At 42.9% G+C, this 20,780-nt stretch overlaps 1 protein-coding gene across 1 annotated transcript; it reads left to right on the top strand.

Annotated features, from left to right (window-relative positions):
• Window positions 1-1,533: 1,533 nt before the first annotated feature.
• On the top strand, window positions 1,534-19,612 carry ppp1r16a (protein phosphatase 1, regulatory subunit 16A). The gene is made up of 11 exons (XM_062379475.1): window positions 1,534-1,605; window positions 11,233-12,353; window positions 12,856-12,926; window positions 14,138-14,283; window positions 14,998-15,101; window positions 15,593-15,717; window positions 16,052-16,177; window positions 16,263-16,338; window positions 16,538-16,667; window positions 16,782-16,944; window positions 17,066-19,612. The coding sequence occupies exons 2-11, from the start codon at window positions 12,107-12,109 to the stop codon at window positions 17,603-17,605; spliced, it is 1,728 nt and encodes a 575-aa protein (XP_062235459.1). The 5' UTR covers window positions 1,534-1,605; window positions 11,233-12,106; the 3' UTR covers window positions 17,606-19,612.
• Window positions 19,613-20,780: the final 1,168 nt, after the last annotated feature.

Here is a 20,780-nt window from a genome sequence, read left to right as displayed (position 1 = left end):
CAGCAATGTCTGTGGATAATAGAACAGGCTTCTGGGAAGTTGCATTGCTGTGAATTTTTTTTCATTACCTTTCTGAAAGCTTTGAGCTACAAAAAGAAAAATACATTTACCTCCAATCTCTTCTCAAAGATGGACAAACACCATCAGCACAAATTGCAATGTAGTTGCTTGATACGGCGCTAAGAATGCGAGGACTTTTATTTTGGGTCAACTTACCTTTTAACAAAGTTGACTATCATCAAAAATTATACTAATACTACCACCATTCTGTGGCAAATGCAAACCTTAAAAGAAAATGGTGATATACAGATAAAACTGAGGGTTAGATGAAATGGAATCAAGAAACTTACAGAAAAAAAACAGGGTACAGATGAAGTAAAAGCTAGTTTTGTAAAGTGGGTTTTCAGATGCCTACTAAAGTTGCATTTAATAAAAATTATAAATGTGAAAATAGTACTGATAGTATTGGTTTTTCATCCTGAGGACAAGTAATGGTGACAGTAGCTCATGCACCAAAACATGTCTTGTCCCTGCAGATTTGTCTGTTTCCTGCAGAGGTCACCATACACTAAGTCATTACGGTTTATCAGTTTAATCTATTCAAAACAGGTTGTGATGCTGGTTTTCTGGGAAAGTGCCATTTGGATTTAAAAAAACAAGTCAGACACTGAAGGCTGGAACCAGTCAAACTATACAGTTGAATAAAGGGGTGATTTAATGATGGGGGTGTGAAAGGAGCATGTGTTCAGGCATGTGTCAACCCTGATGTCAATGGAGTAAAAACACACCCTAACATCTTATTGTGACGAGACAGCAGTGCAAATGTTTTTGTCAGACCAGATATACAGCTCACACTAACTCTGACACACACATGCACGGAAATCATCATCTGTAAAAGATCACAAAGCAGTGACTACACACTGAGACTATGAGAGATACCTGTGGCTTGTGTCCATTCTGTGTGCAGGGCAGAGCAAGAGGACACAGCTTGCAATATAGTTTAGTCATGCACATACATACATAACACAATTAACACACCCAGGTGTACAAATTTGTGAACTCAAAAACCAGAAGTGTTTTCACATGTACCTGTGAGGAAAAGTAATGAGCAAAATAGTGTAGCAGTAACACATGTTTACACTTTAACTATTAGTCACTTCTACTGTATTGGTTTTGGCTGCAACACTATTTACTCCTGAAGCCCCAAAAGTGTTTTGGGAACTCAAACACTTTCACCCACTTCATACACGTGCAATACTGTTTATTATTTTGTTTACATTGCACATTTTTTTATTTTTACACTTCCTTGAGCTCAAATTGTATTTTTTTTACTTCTTTATTTCAATAATTTCCTCTTTGCTGCTGTAACAGTACCTCTCCCCACAGTGGAGCTAATGAGGGGTGGTTGTGTGTAACTGTTGCGCCACAGCCAGGAGACTCTGCCGCCCTCTGCTGGGGGCGTGCAGCCGGGAGGAGAGGGCGCAGGTCCGGTTGTTATGGTGAAGCATTCCCCCTGAGGGCTGGAGCACAGGACAGCTGCCGACTTCAGCGTCACAGCCGCGGAGCAGCACAGGAGCCCCCCCGCTGACCGGTCCCCCTCCTCAGGTAGGACGTTTCCTCTCGGTCTTTACACGGACACTTTCCTCTCCTCTTCTCTCTTTACTTCCCTTCATTATCCGTCACTTTGAGGCGACTTCACGTTTAATTCACCCCCAGAGCGACGCGGTGAACGAAGCTAACCTGAGGCTAAGGTAACGCTAGCGTGACCTGATATCAATGGCAGCCGAACGCGTCGCAGCTCCACAGGTGTTCTTGTCATTTCTCCCGGCTCGGACTCGCCGGGTGGAGGATAAACAGGCCGGCGGTAACTCTCCGCTGCTCCCCGGCGAGATGACTGGAGGCAGGCGGCTTAAATGAGCATGCTCGCGGGTACCTGTCAGACCAGCCCGCCCGTGGAGCCCCGTCTGTGGACCGCTAGGCGAGGTAGCTAATCTGGTAATCCTCCGTGTGTGGGGAGCAGCTCGTGGCGCTTCCTGTTGCTGCTGCTCAAACTGTTTTTAAAGAACATTTCAACTTTTAGTGCTGCAAACTGTGAGAGTGAATAGATGCAGGGGAAAGAGTGCAAACTGTAAAAACACCTGTTCACGACATTATATTCCGGGCTGCAGCTCAAAGTTCAATGTCAAGGCAATTTTGTGTGATCCAATATATAAACCTCATATTTAGCTCGATCCTGAAAGGTTGATGCACAAATTTATATATACACCCAAAATATAGAGTAAACCATAATCCCACATTCTGCCGACATCTAAAGTTTCCACCATCAACTTCTCTGTGACAAGCTCTCAGTGAAATTTAAGTCATTTCACCAGCACACAGGCAGCTATTATTACAATACATTGGACAGCTTCTTATGTTTGTAATAAACTTGTTTGTTTATTCAAAAACATTTTTCTTGACATTGTGCTGTCAACACAGGTTTCAACACCTCCACACGTATAATCAAACCTACAATGCTCTCCTGTCCACCTCCAGTTGGTTTCTTCCACAGGTCTGAAGCCAGCAATCAAACAGTAAATCAGCCCTCTGTCGTCCACAAGCAATTCAAAATGTCACCTTTAGACCTCTCACTGCTCAGGTCCCATGTTACACCAGTACCTAGATCAAAATTCTCACGCTTGCATGTAGAACACTGCACCATCAAGTGCTGACACATCTGACCCATTTAATGGACTCTTTATTCCAGTTTTATCAACCTGATCCAGTGTCTTGGTGGCTTTATGTTAAAGTGCTAGTTGAGTGGGTGAGTGATTACTTGAGAATTGAGTTCAGAGATGTGGATGTGGATGTGGTTAGACACGTGCTGCATGCCCCAGTTTTCGAGCGGGGTTTGTTAGTTCAGGGAAAGAACAATTTTTGTAGATTTGGTCAGTTTTGTTTTCTGATAACATCCACAGAGGATATATAGTGAATATTCTTATTCAACCAACTATCTCACACCAACGCTGACTACATCGTGGACTTATTTATGTACTAGTCATTTATTCTTGTCAAGCCAGACTTGCTGGTGTCGCTCACACATATTGACTCATGTGGTCCAAATACATCTTCAAAAGAATTTCCAAAGTATGTTCCTGTTTCACAATATAGACTAAGATTAGCTTGTAGGCACCTTGATACTTGACATGACACTGACACACACACTTACACTCACACACAAACACCCTCAACAGGAAAGATTTAAACTGAGCCCTTTACCAGGTTCTTTAGAAAGACAAAAACTTTAACCCATTGTGTCACTTGAGGTACTCAATCTGAAAACATTTCTCAATTGTCCCAATAAAGTTTTTCATGATAGTTATTCAAAGGTTCTTTGTAGATAGATAGATGGATACTTTATTAATCCCGAGGGAAATTCAGAACTATGCAACTATGCAACATTGTTGCATAGTTTTGCTTTCTGTTATATTCCTTCCCCATGTGCCTACACCCCCACTTGCTCCTGTCTTTTCTTACCGAGGCACCATGTCTGTATGTGTAAATGTGAGAGATTCTGCAGGTGGATGTCACATACACCATCCTCTCCTGCGAGCACCATTTAAAAATTATTTATCCCCGTCTTTTTTCTTGCCGTGTCCGAGCCTGCCTGTATGACATGGCCCTACATCCTGCTCGGGCGCATTTAGAGACGTTAAACTATGCTGGTCTGTCTGTCTGTCTCCTCCCCATCCTTCCTCCTTCTCATATTCTCTTCCAGGGTTTCCCCCAGCACTATCTTGTTAAGGCGGCCGCCTTAACAAGACTAGGGCCCCGCCTTGACTACCAATGTACTGAAAAAAATATTGGTGATTGGTCCGCTAACGCCAGCATTTCGGAATGGAAACTTCCTGTTCCATTCCCTACATCACAATAAACCAAAATCACAACTACGACTCTATAATTCGTGTGACAAGTGTGTTAAGCCAGCAGCGTTGTCCGGCTGACGGTGGCTGGTTAGAGCACTTACGGCACGTGTGTACGGTCACATACTGTTATAACGAACTTTCATAACGTGGCTAGCGGGCTAACCACCATGCTAACTGCGGTGGGAACAGCGCAAAAACCCGCTGACTTTAATCCCACGGCTCATGACACTCTTTCTCAAACACCGTCAGGTTAGAAGCAAACACTTTAGATCGATACTAACTAACGGTAGTAGTTAGTATCGGGTGTCCCTGCTGACTGTGTGTGGAAGCTGGGGGGAAGCTAGCTGCCTCCGTGTAGCTTCAAGCTGTTGCAGCTGTTGAATTAGCAACGCAGTTTGGAAACAAGACCGGGGAACCGCTGCGTTAAGACACGATAACATAAGCATTATGACCCGCTGGGTGTCACTTTATTCAGCAAAAACTGTCGCGTCATCAACATCCTTTTTCTGTTAGCTGCCATCGTTCACTGTGTGTGAGGAGCAGGGAGGACGTAAATAAACCAGCGTGGACTTCTTCTATATACCTCATGAGGTAGGCTTCTCTAAGCTCGACTTCAGTTGCGCCATCTACTGTTCTGGCGGTGAATTGTTTTCACAACAAAAAGGCTCGTAGAACTATAAATCAAAAAGGGTCCGTCCGCTCCGTCCGTCCGTCAGTCCGCAACGGACTCGGAGTAGCATACATTGGCCTTAAGCTGCGTAAATGTCTAGTAATATCTCGATTTTAATTGGTCCATGAATGATATGTAACGTAAAGGCTTATGTGGCATACCATTTACGTAAAAAAGGCACAAAGAATGATGCTTATTTGCGTACATGTTAAATCATACAGAATCAGGTGCGCATGCGCGGAAACTTTTTTTTTCTTGCCGTCCACAATGAATAGGCGGTTAATTTGAACGGAATCCGACATCACAAACTGTCATCTTCAGAGGCAGCTTGATTTTTCTTAAAAACCGGCTTAAACCCTATTTTGTAGTGTCTGCATGTTTTCCACAACATTTGTACCTACTGTTGTTTATTTATATTGAAATAAACAGTTGTTTATTTCATTCATGCGTACTGGCATCTTTGAGCAAAATACCCCCAAAAATTTTCGCCGCGCCGCTACGCGCCGCGCCAACAGCACCTCCACCTGCTTACCACCTTGACTGACAGATTTACTGGGGGAAACACTGTCTTCTATCGCCTTCGCATTCCTTCCTCTACATTTCTTGTCCTCTCATTCCACATCCTGTCCTCAAGAAAAAGCTGAAATATGAATATTTCTAGCCTCCATTACACACAAACACAAACACACACACACACACACTCACACACACACACTCTGTTTTCTCATGGCCTCTTGCTCTCTCTACCCTGTGGCATTACTGAGATTTCTGAGTGATTACATGGAGCAGCTGAAACCTTTACACATGACAGGACTTAATGTGCCCACCCCCTCTCAACTAGATCCCAATCCCTCTCTATAATGTAGGAGGCCGCCTTGTTCTGTCCTTCACTCAAGGCCTGTGTCAATTTGTCAATTAAAAGTTAAATTCACATGACGTAAAACACCCCCATTGCATTAGCCCTGAGGTACACTTAGATATCTTATTTTGTCCCACCAACAAATAATAAACCCATATTTGAACCCGTTCACCTCTGCTTCCCTCATTGGTTAAAGGAGGGCAGAAACAAAAGGGCTTTCCAAATATTTGGCAGACAGTTTAGATGATCTGCCGTTGTTTCATATTGCAGGCGGGATCATTCTGGAATCATCGAGCTGTATTGACTCAGCATTGTTTGTGTCAGTGAACCGGCAGGTCCTGCAGGTCACATCACGGTGCACTGGGCCGGGTGTCGCACACTGCAGCTGAGCACCATCGTCCTATGATGGCGAACCAATTTCTGCAGTGCACAGCATCATCCAAATAGGAATTTTGGCTGTGGGTTTTCTCGGTCCTTCATTTTTACACTTAGGTACCACCTGCCCGATATGTGTGTGAGTCTATAAAATCATAGTAGTCTATTCATTCCAACTGTTGAATGAAAGTTAATGTTCTTTAGCAGCTGTAGACAGCCCTTCCTGTTAGGTCAGTAGGTGGAAAAAAGTATATAAATGTCATATTGATGCAGGGACACTTTTCCAAACACAAAATATTTTGTCTTATTTCTTGACTTAATGTGCCGTGACCTCACTTCATCTGGTCTGCAGTGCCTGTTTCCAGTTTATCTACCAACAAATTCCCCATTTGTGCACAGTTTAATTTTCAAGAGGAAAAGCTGAGCGTAATGAATTGTGGTCTTAAGTGAGTCCTCCACTAATGGCAACATGTGGAATAAACATCTCAGCGATGTTAACCTGATCTAGTAAACAAGCCAAGTGTTCCCTCTGAGCCTATGCATGCTTACTACGCTAAACATGTTTTAAGTTGATGTGAGCTGTAAGTTCACTACTTCTAAGCAGAGGGCAGGATTCTGGGTCTGTGTTTGCGTCTGTACTCACCTTAGAAGTCTTACCCAAACAGTTAAGATGATTTGATGCCTCAATATACCTTAAGTTATAACGCCTGCAGCTACTTCTGGGAAACAATATATCCATGAAGATACACTACACATTTACCAAAAAGATGCAGATGCTCGACTGAGTTATTTCAGTTGACTGAGGGATCTCTGATCGATAATTCAAATTCAAGTTTAAGTGGGCAGCCCTGCAGTTTGCATATGATTATTAAGGTAAGCTGAAACTCAGTGAGCTGCCAGCCTGTCAGAACCTTACTTCACAGACATGAATGTTCATGTGTCAAGACTTTGCCTTATCCAAATCATGGCCTTTAATTACACTGTCCAGGAGGCAACTTTCAGATTGTCACCACACTCAAGGCTCTACACCATTTACTAAACTCAAAGGCTACAAGTTAAAAGAGAATTAAAATCAAAAGCAAAAAAGAACGTTGGTAATATTGGTGTAGTCTAATGGAGACGATTCTGGGTTGCAGACCATCACATCAGAATCAGTGTGGAACTAATGAAGTGTGAGGTTAATGTAAAAGTAGTATAGTCATGTTTCAGGCATGTCAAGGATGAACTAAATTTACCCTCTACGATAGTGTCTAAAAGCAGTGCATTGTTCTTTCAGTATGGCTTTTCATGGATATGTATGCAAAGACTGCTCTGTAGGACTGTGTGGCCCTGAATGCAAATAAGGGTTTCGGTTTGGGCCTGTGATCTCGGTGTGACAACATGTGTCGTTCATGTTGACTTAGAACAATCAGACACGGGAGCCAACATCACCGTGTCTGAGCCTGTGCCTCACCTTCGTTCCCCCGGTCGCCTGCACTGATTGGCTTTGGCGGAGATTTCAGTTGTCTTGCTTGCCTAGACCGCTGATGAGTAAACAATATCCTGTGGTCTGTGTGTATGTGTGTGTCAAGTAGGCTTGGAAATCAGAGTAACTCTTGATACAATACAATGACGAAATGTTGGACAGGATAAACACGATACAGTGTTTCCCCCAGTAAATCTGTCAGTCAAGGTGGTAAGCAGGTGGCGGTGCTGTTGGCGCGGCGCGTAGCGGCGCGGCGAAAATTTTTGGGGGTATTTTGCTCAAAGATGCCAGTACGCATGAATGAAATAAACAACTGTTTATTTCAATATAAATAAACAACAGTAGGTACAAATGTTGTGGAAAACATGCAGACACTACAAAATAGGGTTTAAGCCGGTTTTTAAGAAAAATCAAGCTGCCTCTGAAGATGACAGTTTGTGATGTCGGATTCCGTTCAAATTAACCGCCTATTCATTGTGGACGGCAAGAAAAAAAAAGATTTCGCGCATGCGCACCTGATTCTGTATGATTTAACATGTACGCAAATAAGCATCATTCTTTGTGCCTTTTTTACGTAAATGGTATGCCACATAAGCCTTTACATTACATATCATTCATGGACCAATTAAAATCGAGATATTACTAGACATTTACGCAGCTTAAGGCCAATGTATGCTACTCCGAGTCCGTTGCGGACTGACGGACGGACGGAGCGGACGGACCCTTTTTGATTTATAGTTCTACGAGCCTTTTTGTTGTGAAAACAATTCACCGCCAGAACAGTAGATGGCGCAACTGAAGTCGAGCTTAGAGAAGCCTACCTCATGAGGTATATAGAAGAAGTCCACGCTGGTTTATTTACGTCCTCCCGGCTCCTCACACACAGTGAACGATGGCAGCTAACAGAAAAAGGATGTTGATGACGCGACAGTTTTTAGTGAATAAAGTGACACCCAGCGGGTCATAATGCTTATGTTATCGTGTCTTAACGCAGCGGTTCCCCGGTCTTGTTTCCAAACTGCGTTGCTAATTCAACAGCTGCAACAGCTTGAAGCTACACGGAGGCAGCTAGCTTCCCCCCAGCTTCCACACACAGCCAGCAGGGACACCCGATACTAACTACTACCGTTAGTTAGTATCGATCTAAAGTGTTTGCTTCTAACCTGACGGTGTGTGAGAAAGAGTGTCATGAGCCGTGGGATTAAAGTCAGCGGGTTTTTGCGCTGTTCCCACCGCAGTTAGCATGGTGGTTAGCCCGCTAGCCACGTTATGAAAGTTCGTTATAACAGTATGTGACCGTACACACGTGCCGTAAGTGCTCTAACCAGCCACCGTCAGCCGGACAACGCTGCTGGCTTAACACACTTGTCACACGAATTATAGAGTCGTAGTTGTGATTTTGGTTTATTGTGATGTAGGGAATGGAACAGGAAGTTTCCATTCCGAAATGCTGGCGTTAGCGGACCAATCACCAATATTTTTTTCAGTACATTGGTAGTCAAGGCGGGGCCCTAGTCTTGTTAAGGCGGCCGCCTTAACAAGATAGTGCTGGGGGAAACCCTGCGATACCTAATCTGCGATACTTAGTGTGTTACAAGACATGCATTTTATTTTATTTTTAATTAGTTATTAGATCTAAAACAAGGTAAAACATCTTGATTCACAGCTGAGATGGACTCACGGTAAGTTGTTTGCCTGTTTGCGGGGTCCTCCCGAACATCGAGCAGACTCTGGCTCCAAATGTTCAAGATGGTGGCATATTTTTGCTTGATTTCTGGATAGTGGGAGCAAGTTGAGACATGTCTATCTTTAGTCTATGTGCAAGATAAATCATCTGTGATGCATCACAATATCTGCGTAACTTAAGGAAAGAAAAATCAGGAAGTAGGAAGTGTATATAACAACTCTGTGCTGTTTTTCTGGAGATGACTAACACAGTTGCATTGACAGAGAAGATTGATGTTGCATAATGTTCTTCTTTATGTGGCTTTCAATGTTGGTTTGTGATAAGTTACATGATAATAAATAAAATAACTCCCTGTTCTTGTTTGCAAAAATGCAAACATAGTAAAGGCCTGAAGTGCAGAAACAAAGAATAGAGCAACTGACAGTTAAGCGACTGTATTGTAACAGGCATGGCCAAGCTGGTCTTTAGCAAGAACCCTAATCTGATCTCAACCTTAACACAGCCAAATACTTTCTTTCGAGAATAATTCTTCATTTATTTCATTTGTGAACCACACATAACTAAAGTTTATTCCACTGATCTCTCAGATTGTGCCCCGAATTATTCTGCTAATACAATAGTTAAGTCCTGCACGGATTTTCCTAGTTCTGTCAATCTTTTGACCCTTTAAAGCCCCTTCAAATACCAAGAAACACATTCTTTAACTGTGGTTACCAACTCTGTCCGAGCCTTACTTGTGCCCAGAGGGTTTCAGATAGAACAAGTGATCCTGTCAACATAGATTTTGGATGACATGAACTTTTTCTTGTAGGAGGACAATAGGTTAAAGAAAGCCTCCTCATGGATCACTGGTATGTTAGACATGAAGCTAACATTCATCTTCTGTTGCGTCTCAATCCTTTGCCTGTTCCCATTTGTTATTTTTGTATGAATGATCCGTGTTGTCGCTAGTCCTTGAGGGAGTGTTGGGTTATTACCTCAATCTAAGGAAATCCTCACATTGTCGCTTGTGACAAAGGGTGAGAGGTTAGGTATCCTAAAAATATCACAGTGGCATAAATGAACGAACTGAGCGATGCGTGACTTCTCCAAGATTTTAGTGTGTCAAGTACGAGGCCTCATACTGTGTGTGCCTGGTAGGTCATGCTGTTTACATATAGCCTTCTTCTCTTGATATTTAGAACACAGTCCATCATTATTATTAATCCTTATCTAGCCACCAACCAGAACTGTTATTCTAGTGTTATGTCACATTTTTGAAAAATGATTGGTCTAAAAATGTAACTTATCTCTTTTGTATATACAGTGAGATTATTGTGATTGTCTCATTTGGACTACCCTTTTTTTAAATAAACAAAATAAAGTTGAAACTTTGCAACTTTTTGGATTCTTTGAATAACTTCCCTCGAAATATACGCCTAAAACATTTAAAAACCTGTTACTTTTTAACTTCTTGGAGATGAAAACTTAAGAGGAAGCCCATAGCTGTTCCCTGGTTAGCATGATCCACTCTACATCTGTTAAGCATCTAATCAGCTGATTTATGCTGAGCTGTGAACCCACCGAGCTGCCGTGGCCCTGTGGCCCAGGACTACCGTCTTGTCAGTCACTCTCTCTATCTCACTGAGTGCCTCTAGTTGACCTTCCTCTCAGCGCTCACAGACCCAGGCCTAAATAATAAATGAGTTGCCTATAAAGAGCCGTGTGTGTGTGTGTGTGTGTGTGTGTGTGTGTGTGTGTGTGTGTGTGTGTGTGTGTGTGTGTGTGTGTGTGTGTGTGTGTGTGTGTGTGTGTGTGTGTGTGTGTGTGTGTGTGTGTGTGTGTGTGTGTGTGTGTGTGTGTGTGTGTGTGTGTGTGTGTGTGTGTGTGTGTGTGTGTGTGTGTGTGTGCGCGCGACGTAACTTGGCTGGGAAGTTAACGAAAGCTAATGAGAGTGATCTTTGTGACAAAGGTCGCCACCTGCTTTGAAACATGCCACATGGTCACAATGTAATGGCTTTCTCCACAGCATTGTCAATATCTGCTTTTCCTCGCATTTGTACCGATTGCAGCTAGTGTGCGTCGTGCTTTAAGGTGTGTCAATCATTAATGAAAAGCCTCCTACCATCTCAAGTTTCCTTCGGGAGAGGAGTGGGAGAGGAGGGAGCAGGGGGAAGGAGCTCAAGGGTTAAAGATAAGATTAGGAGAGCACCGTGAGGAGCGCCTACATTATACTGTAACACAGCACTCGCATTTCCCCCTCCTGATGTTTCTTCTTCTTCTCTTTCACAGTCACAGAAAGAAACAGTTTCATCGAGCAACGAGTCATTGAAGCAACCACTCCCAATTTTCATATTTTGAAGGCCTTCCAAAAAGCCAGCGGCAAGTCTCCACTCTGAACCAGGAGATATTTAAATGCCGCTACCCACAATCCCCTGAAGTAACAACCTTGTTCGAATCTCATTATGTCCCTTTTTCATTGTCTATACTTAAACTCGCAGCCCCGGATCCTCCTACCTTGTTGAGTTATTGTTTAAAGCGACCATATTTTCACTATGGATTGTTATAGACTTGCTGCTCATCTGGACACAAGTGTTGGACGCAGTTGGGACCACGATGAATTTGAGGCTAAATTGCATCATCCAACCTGGAGAGTAGTTTGACCCATTGCCTTTCGAGCACCACTTGTCATCCTCTGTTTCTCTTGTCCCAAGTGGATCTTTGGCCAAGTTACCCACGGTTGACATGGATGGGAGGACTGACAGTTCGTCACAGACCACAGCTCGGATGCTTGTGTTTTGGACGCCTCTCTCTCACGTTTTTTCTTCAGCAATATAAAAATTGTTTGGAGAAGATGGGAAAGAGACACTTGTAAAGTCATGGAGATATCTGTGACCTTATAATGCAAAATAAGTTGATTTGATCCTTCATTTGTCAAACTGGGCTTCCTTGTATTTCTTTTTTAATGAAAGGATATTTTCACAGCATCCTTTTGTTCTGTCTCACAGTCTAAGGCCTGTGTGGCCTGACAGTCGGGCCTCTTTTAAGGGCCCCAAAGGAGGCATATGAGAAATTTTGGAACCTGAAAACTTTGATCTGATATCCTTGTGGATTAAGACAAACAAACAGTAGTAGGCACCGTGACCGTTTGTCGTGTTGTGGTGGCATGGCAACAGACCACGGCGAGCTGCTCGCTGAAATGGCCACGGTTGGGCGTCTGAGTGCCACCGAACGCCTGAAACACGCCCAGAAGCGGCGCACTCAGCAGCTGAAGACCTGGATGCAGATGGAGAAGGATTCAGTGCGAGGGTCGAGGGGCAAGGCAGATAAGAAGAAGGCACGCACAATCAAAGTGACGTTCCCCAACACCGTCACCCTTCTAGATGCAGCTGCACGCAATGACGTGGAGGAAGGTGGGTAGAAAAACTCAACCTGACAAGCATGAACATTTTATGGAAGTCAAGACAGGATAATGAGTGATTTCAGTCTATTCCATATGTATCCAACCCAGGGCCCTCTCATCTGGATATCTCATTTTAGTGTTTTATTGACTTGCCGATGTCCTTTTTTTGAGATATGAGCATGTATCACATGGTGACCTTGTGTTCTGTATAACCCACAATTAAAAGGAAGGGATTCTTGTATTATTCACTTTTGACACGTCATACTTAAATTCTAAAAGGCCAGGAATTTCATTTTCAGTGGTTTTATTCAGCCACTGGATTAAGGCTAATTACAGTGGAAAACCTTGTAGTTATTCTCCACATACAGACCACAAGCTCATTAACTTGGTGTCATCTGTTATAACTACTAGAGCAGACAGATATGTGCCAAGCGTTACAATATTTATATGTAAAGGACTCTGCCCAGGTGGTCTGTCATAAATTTGTGTGTGTGTGGTTGTGCTTCTTCTAGTGAGGGAGCTGCTCAACAGTGGCATCAGCCCAGATCTGGTCAACGAGGATGGACTGACAGCCCTTCATCAGGTACAAGCACACATGTACACAGAGCACACACACACACAAATTCCAGCTTTGGTAATGCCTCAAATACTGTCAAGAATGTTGGGTCGGCCATCGCCAAGAACACAAATCTGTGTACTGATCCGATACTTTACATCTTAAAGTATATTATTTTCACTCAGATAAAACTGCAATTTTCTTTTCCCTGACATCTCTTCTCTGCGCTATGAAACAGCAAATTGTACTTTACTGCCACTGGCAAGTACTCATGCTGGAGCAGCGAATAAGAAGTGGCTTCTGGGGAAAGAAATTCATTAATTTCATGGAAATTGTGTCAGTAGTTTTTGAACGATCCTACTGTAGGATGTATTTCATGATATAAATAAGTATTCTCAAACTCATCTGTTAATAATCTCACTTCAGATCTAGAAGCAGATTTGGTTGTTATAATCAAAATGACTTCCTTCCTCCCTCCTACATCTTCAAAACAAACTCCTCTCTTAAACCACAAACTGAACACACACCACTTCAGTCATTTTTCCCTTTAAAGTCGCTTCGTGCTCAGGTACCCACTCCCATGTGTTCATCACCTTATACAAATATAGCCTTGCAATCTCCATTATGATGTTTCCTGCACGTTTTTACACTTTGTAAATCCCTTTAACACGTCAGGTCACCTTTTGTGCAGCATGTGTGTTTATGTTGTGTGCGGCCACTGCTTTGTGCTCACTAAGTACTGTTTGCCATTATATTGTTAGGACTTCACTCCCTCCATTTTAGATTGAGGGCCAGAGGTTGCAGGAGCGACGGTTACAGTCACATTTAGAGGGAAACCAAAACATTCATGCATTTGGGACTTTGAAACACACAAACTAAAAATACACTGCAACCTTTGTTGCTCTAGATGGCTACTTTTTCTATGTGTCTCATTCTAAGTTAACACGTACACATGCACCTACAGACTCATGAAAGCACAGAGAAGTCTTTATGGAAGCAGTTGGCTGTACTCTTCCCTTGGAAAGCCTGGTGTTTACACAGCAAAGGGCTGGACCATGTATGCTAATGTTTTCACTGTATTAGCTGGGGTAAATAATGATGCATAGATTTCCATACTCATTGCGTTTCTTTGCTTACAGTACATGTTCTCCATGTTTGTCATTTCTTGTATTGTCTTCTGTCTGTGCTGCCGTTTGCATCCACGTTTAGATACATTTTCATCTGCCCTTTCTTCTCAGTGCTGCATTGATGACTTTGTGGAGATAGTGCAATGCCTGCTGGATGCTGGTGGCTGTGTGAATGCCTGCGACAGTGAGTTGTGGACACCGCTGCACGCTGCTGCCACCTGTGGACACACTGGTCTAGTGCAGCTCCTGATCCAGGCGTGAGTTCGGCCCTGAAGGTCATGACTCTGTGTTAAAAGTAGCATGACAAAATTCATAAGGTGGTACAACTGTGTTTCGGCAAGAATTGTATACTCCTTCCCTTCATGGATGTTGTTTTCTAGACCCTTTCCTCCAAAGTGAGCTGACTGCTGGACTGGTGCTAGAGATGTTTAACTTTCAAACCTTTCAAAAAACACTTTGCTTTTCAATGGGCTAGAGCCACGTCATAATGATCCTATATATGTTACAGACACACAGCGACACACACACTCTCACACACACACACCTTGTCAATGGATACACATAAAAACAGAACAGAGAAGTCAGACCTGGTTACAAGGGGTTGTGGTTAGTCTTGTTGGAAATGATCCTGCCCCCAGCCTCTCAAGTAGGCGGTTCCTACCAGCAATGACTCAGAGCCACTCTGGAACCAGTTTTTCTGGCCAAGACCCAGTTCTTAAGCTGTCAAAACACAAAGAACTGGTTTCAGATTTAGCATTAGCTCCAAACTGGCCATGGAACTGACTTGGTGGAAAGGCCCTTCTTGACCAGAGTATCTTGTTTACATAAACAATGCAAATGTGGCTGCAGCTTCAATTTCAGAACACTTTGCAAGTGAATGAATCATCATGAGTGGCTTTGTACACAAGGCCATGTCACTGTGTGGTTATTAATACTTCTCTTTTTGGATGTTTGTGTATGCATGCTTCTAGTGGGGCTGACCTGCTGGCTGTCAATGCAGACGGCAACATGCCCTATGACCTCTGTGAGGACGATGCCACTCTCGAGCTGCTGGAGACGGTTATGGCTGAACAGGGTCAGTAAGCTGATGGTGGGATTGTGATTGTCAGAAGATGCATGTGAACCTCTCTGCAGGCTTTGCAGGAAATGGTGTTATGTGAAACTGTAGGTAGAAATGTGCTACTATATCCACCAAAAAAAAACAGGAAATAAGCAGCAGCTTTCTTAAGAAAGTGTGAAACCCCTTTGAATACGCAGATGTAACAGACGATATCCCTGCAATCGACCACTACCAAACATATCCCCCAAAAAAGACAAATTTTCCAGGTTGAGTGGTTCTTCCTCCAGCATACACAGTTTCCTGCACAGTCTTGTTAAAGTCCTGATACTTATGACATTATGGTGCTGATGTGCCAAAAGATCATGTATTTTGTTGCAAAACCTAAACCAAAGTTTGACTTAACAAGATGCTCCACATTTCTCATTTTTACACAGGCAACAGACTGATCCTCTGATATTCACCCTTTAAAATGACACTCACTGTTATCTTTCTGTGTGTGTGCATAGGAATAACACAGGACCGTATAGATGAATGCAGAGGAGCTAAGGAGGCGGCCATGCTAGCCGACATTCGGGCTCTGATTCAGAACAAAGCAGACTTAAACGCTCAGGACAATAATGGAGCTGGACTGGTGAGACACAGGAACACATGCAAATGAAGAAATTTAAGCTGCCTACACAGAGTGGTGCAAAGCAGATTTCCCAGCTCAGGGATTTTAACTTTGTGTGGTTTCAGCATGTATTCACTGTTGTAGAGAAATGTTGAATAATGTGGATAATTACGAAATGACAGGCAGCAGAACCGTTGTAATGCTACGATAATACCAGATAACATTCAGTTACATTCAGCCAAGAAAACACTGGATATTCTAATTAGAAGTTGGCAGATAACTTGTATTTTGTTTAACTTTTTCATTTGGCTAGAGTTGGTCAACATACCATTTGAATATTGTGCATGTCTCCCAGCTTCATATAGCATCTGCTAATGGCTACGCATCAGTGGCAGAGCTGTTGCTGGACAACAGGGCTGATGTGGAGGTGAAGGACGCTGATGGCTGGACACCGCTACATGCTGCCTCCTGCTGGGGACAGGTAAGCGCTGCAGACAAAGCAAAACAAGACTACCACTTTTCCTAACTGACCTATTTATATTATACTGTCTTTATTTATTCCATAGATCCAGATGGTGGAACTGCTGGTAGCACATGGAGCTAATCTGAACAGCAAGTCTGTCCTGGAGGAGACGCCTCTGGGTAAAACCAAATAGCCTCTTTGGTTCTCATAGCAAAATAATGCGGATGATATACACATTTTTTTATGTCACAGCTAATCTAGTTAATCGCTTTTGAAAAGGAACAAATCATTCCGAGCCATTTCTTTCATTATAACTTTCTATCAGCCTCTTTCCTATTAAACTTCAATGTATGATCCTAACTGCTTCTGTTTTTCCAGATGTGTGCGTGGATGAGGAGGTGAGAGCCAGACTAATGGACCTAAAGCACAAACAGGATGCCATCATGAAGAGCCAAGACCGGCAGAAGGGCACACTGCAGAGACGGGCCTCCAGTACCGGCAGCAGAGGGTGAGAGTTGACTTTAAAGAGAGCTCCAAAGAACTGCAGGGGCCAAAAGGCCATAAGATAAAGTTTGAGAAATGTTGTGCTTTACTTTTCCTTTCTCTTTGTTTGTCTCCACAGTAAGGTGGTGCGTCGTGTCAGTGTGAACGAGCGTTCAAGTCTGTACCGACGAGAGCACCACAAAGAGGCCATGGTGTGGCAGGAGCGCGGTCGACAGCCTGATCCACAGGATGACGATGAGGACAGACAGACGGACAATGAGCTGCACCAACACGCCAACACAGTGAGGGAGCTCAGTCCTTTATAAGAAAATGCATCTAGTTATTAGTGGGTTTTTTTCATCATATTTTCAAATTGTTTAATCTGATTTAACGACGGTTTTGTTGAATGGTCTTGTGTTTCAGGCTGCTGGTTCTACAGCGACATCCCGATTAGAGGAACTGGAAGCTGCAGACATGAAAATAGTGTCCAGCCTTGGTAATGGAGGGACATCTGTTTCCCTGGCTGCCTCTGTGCCTGGAGAGCTGTGGAGCGGTGGAGGTCGCATGGAGCGCAGCGCCTCCTACCAGCTCAGCCCTGTATCTGCATCTGGAGCGGGGTCCGGGCCTGCAGAGGGCGAGGGGGCAGACAATATGAATCGAGAGAAGTCGCACCAAACTCTGGCCGACCTAAAACGCCAGCGGGCAGCTGCCAAGCTCAATAAATACCCTGCACCTCAGCCACCACTGCCTCCTTCCTTAGAGGAGGAGCCTTCATTGGAAGCAGGCGAGGTTACAACCGCTGAGGCCGATCCCGAGCTCCAAGAGACGCCCAGTCCAGAGCAGCCGGCTTCTCCAAGCCAGGTGTATTTCACCCCAGCCAGTGGAGATCCTCCATTACTGAAACTTAGAGCCCCCGAGGAGGACCAGTCTAACAACAAGGAGCCCTGCTGTGGACTCATGTAGACTCACTCAGACATTAACGCATCCTGCCTGCAGAGGAGCTCGGGGCTGTCGCATAAAGTGGCAAAAAGATTTCAAAACAACACGTTTGTAAATGAATCACTTAAGACTGAAAGTTAAGGCCACGTGCCAGTGAGGGTTCCGTTCATTTCAGATTACTCAAGTGCAATCCACAGAATGGGGTCTCTTTGCTTATATTTTTCAATCAACATGATTCATCTACACTTTATGCTCAAGATCCCTGATGCTCCCTCTTGATTAGAGGCACCACATAGACTGTATATAGAGATGGATTCTGCGCAGTAGGAATCGTGGTGTGAAGCTGCGATATCGCGGTCTCGCCAATACATGTGCTTGCTATCTAAACTGTCAATCAAGACATTTGACCAATCTATAACATCCAATAACAAATTAATACCAAACTTACTGAATTATGAGCACTTGGACATACATCAGTGTGATTAGAACTACCAGAAAACATTTGGAGAAAACATTTTTTTAGTTTGATCCATGCCCCATCCAATTAAATGGAGGAGGCGGGGTTTATGAGCCAGCCACTGGCGATCAAGTGGAGATCAAGTGGAGCTGTCATGTCGTCCATCTACATTACACAGTCTGAGTGATCTGATGGACTCGCTTGGAGGACAAAGGTTTCTTGTTGCAGTCACAAAGCAAAGCAAAGAATCACACAAGGAGACTCAATGTTTTTTATGAGAAAAACTATTCACACATATTTAATATTCTGTTAGACCTGACCTCATCAGACATAAAATACTTTTGTTCTGTCCTTTCTGCTTTGGATATAAAAAACAGTCCGACATAACTGTTATTCATAAAAGCCTGGTAATCAGCAGAGCAAAGCAAAACTACTCTCAGTGAGAAACTGAAGAATAATTCCTCTACTTATTTACAATATATCTTTTGCCTTATTTTGATAATCAGATAATAATTATTTCCAGTGGCTCTTTTCTATTCTCGTGTTATAATTTTGTTTACATTTCACCTTGTTGAATTTCACTTATAAACGTAGCTATAAACAGATATACCTGCAAGTGGCAGTGGTTCTCTCATAGTTAGTGCTATATCTATGGTTCTGATGTTGTCAATTGTTATTAACGGCTCCATCTATTTCTCATGAACACACGCATAGCAAAAACCCAGAGTTCACTGAGGTGGTTGATGGCCAGCGTCATGTTAGACGTCTGATGTTCTGCTCAGTGAAGCAAGATAACTGAGATATCCTGGGTATGTTGAGCGTGCTTTGTGGTACAGGCCTTGGATGTTCTTACCTGTAAAACTCTTACAACATCATAACATTGATACAACATGTGAATCCACACAGTCCAGGTCGATATGACCCACCAAGGAAATGTCCCATCTTTCCCTGCCAAAAATGAGTCACAAAGCTTCACATAATCAAAACAGGAAGTGTACAAGATTTACACACATGGTTGGGGGATTGCTTTCTCACTATGGTTTCATTAACTTCTCTTACGCTCCATTTATGCAACTGTTCTCTTGCTTGATTATTTTCTGGGACTGAAAATGTTCTGAATACTTTTATCATCTTTCCAATGCACAAAAAAGCCCAAATTTCAATATGTGTTCTTGTGCAATTTATAAATTATATGCTCTCTCTTTATATTTCTATTTTTCTAGCCTCTGAATGGAATCACATTATTTATTCTATCTGATACTGAATGTTGCTCACAGTGTACAGTTATTGTACCATTTTATAAAAGATGAATATATAAAGATTTAGACTGAGGGCAAGATATTTTTATGCTAACACATGTATTGAAGAGATGGAAAATATGATAATTTTTCTAAAGTTGATGTCTTGAATTTTGATAACACTTTAGGTTTGCAGTTCTTGCACAAAGTCGCACGTGTAAATTTGGTGAGTGGTGAAATGAAATGACCTGTCAGACAATCTGATGTACTGTCAGTGCAATTTCTGTATTGCATTTCAATTGTGTTAGTGATTTATAAAAACAAAATGTTTTCACATGTGATACTTGTAAAACATTTTTTTCTAAACCCAAGCAGTATCATTTCATGCATCTGACCCTTATATCTAGTTTTTGTTTGAAGGGACGAAATCATGAGGGATTAGTTCGCAAAAGATACGTTTTTATAGATTTCTGTTGCATAAATTTAGATTTACTGGATAATGGAAGAGTAGACTGTACATTTTATACACAGTCTTGGTGGTCTGATGGATTCACTGTATTTAAGACATAAGGGTTCAATCTATGGACTTGTTGGACGCAACCTCTGCCCCATCAGATCACTGGAAAAGCAGATTCCTACAAGATCCTAACAGGGACAGAAGAGTTCCAAGTTAATAAAGTGACAAATAATTTCCCAAGCTTTCTGGAAACACTGGAAAATAGATCAGTGTGAAAAGAACTACTTAATTTTGTTCTGATTCCCATCCAGGGTTTATGAACAATACCTCAGCTAACCACCAGGGGATGACTAAGATGATTTGGCTTCACATTTGGTGAAACTTTAAACACAGTCCATGGTTGAATACCAGAACAGGATAAGGGAACGACATCATGGTCAGAAAAGACGTTTGCCTGAGTGGTGGAGAAATGTCTCCTCCCTGTGGCCAAAAGAGCTGTTGCACATGTTAACCCTCCAAACCTTTTCCTGTTGAGTCAAGCACTCGCTCACTGTCAGCACATCTCAAGTGTCACAGTCCGACTTGATCTGTATGCCAGGGCACCACATGATCCACATACAAAACAGTTGAGTAAGTTACAAATTTGTTACACTTGCGAAACTGCCTGAACACGTCTGTAGGGTTTTTATGAGCCAAATGCAGGTTTTAAAACATTTTAGTTTTCCACATACACACCCACAAAAACACATGCTCCGGCTTGCAGAGACAGAGCTTAACACTGCACAGGACATTTTGTATGTGGCCTTTGCAACAGTTGTGCTAGGACTATGTTAACAACGGAATCTGCTTATGTTCAGACATGTTTGTGAGTTGGCGGTTTGGCCTAGTAGGTAGAGAGCTTGTTCTTCAACAAGAAGGTTGCCGGTTCAATCCCCACTCTTCCCCATCTGCATGCCGAAGTGTCTTTGGCATGATACTGAACCCCTAAATGGCCCCTCATAGATGTTGAGTGTACTAATTGTAAGTCGCTTTAGACAAAAGTGTCAG

Source organism: Platichthys flesus, chromosome 21 (assembly GCF_949316205.1).
Source record: "Platichthys flesus chromosome 21, fPlaFle2.1, whole genome shotgun sequence".
NCBI classification, from domain to species: Eukaryota; Metazoa; Chordata; class Actinopteri; order Pleuronectiformes; family Pleuronectidae; genus Platichthys; species Platichthys flesus.
Note: the sequence above shows the minus strand (reverse complement) of the source record. Positions and strands in the feature narration are given on the sequence as shown.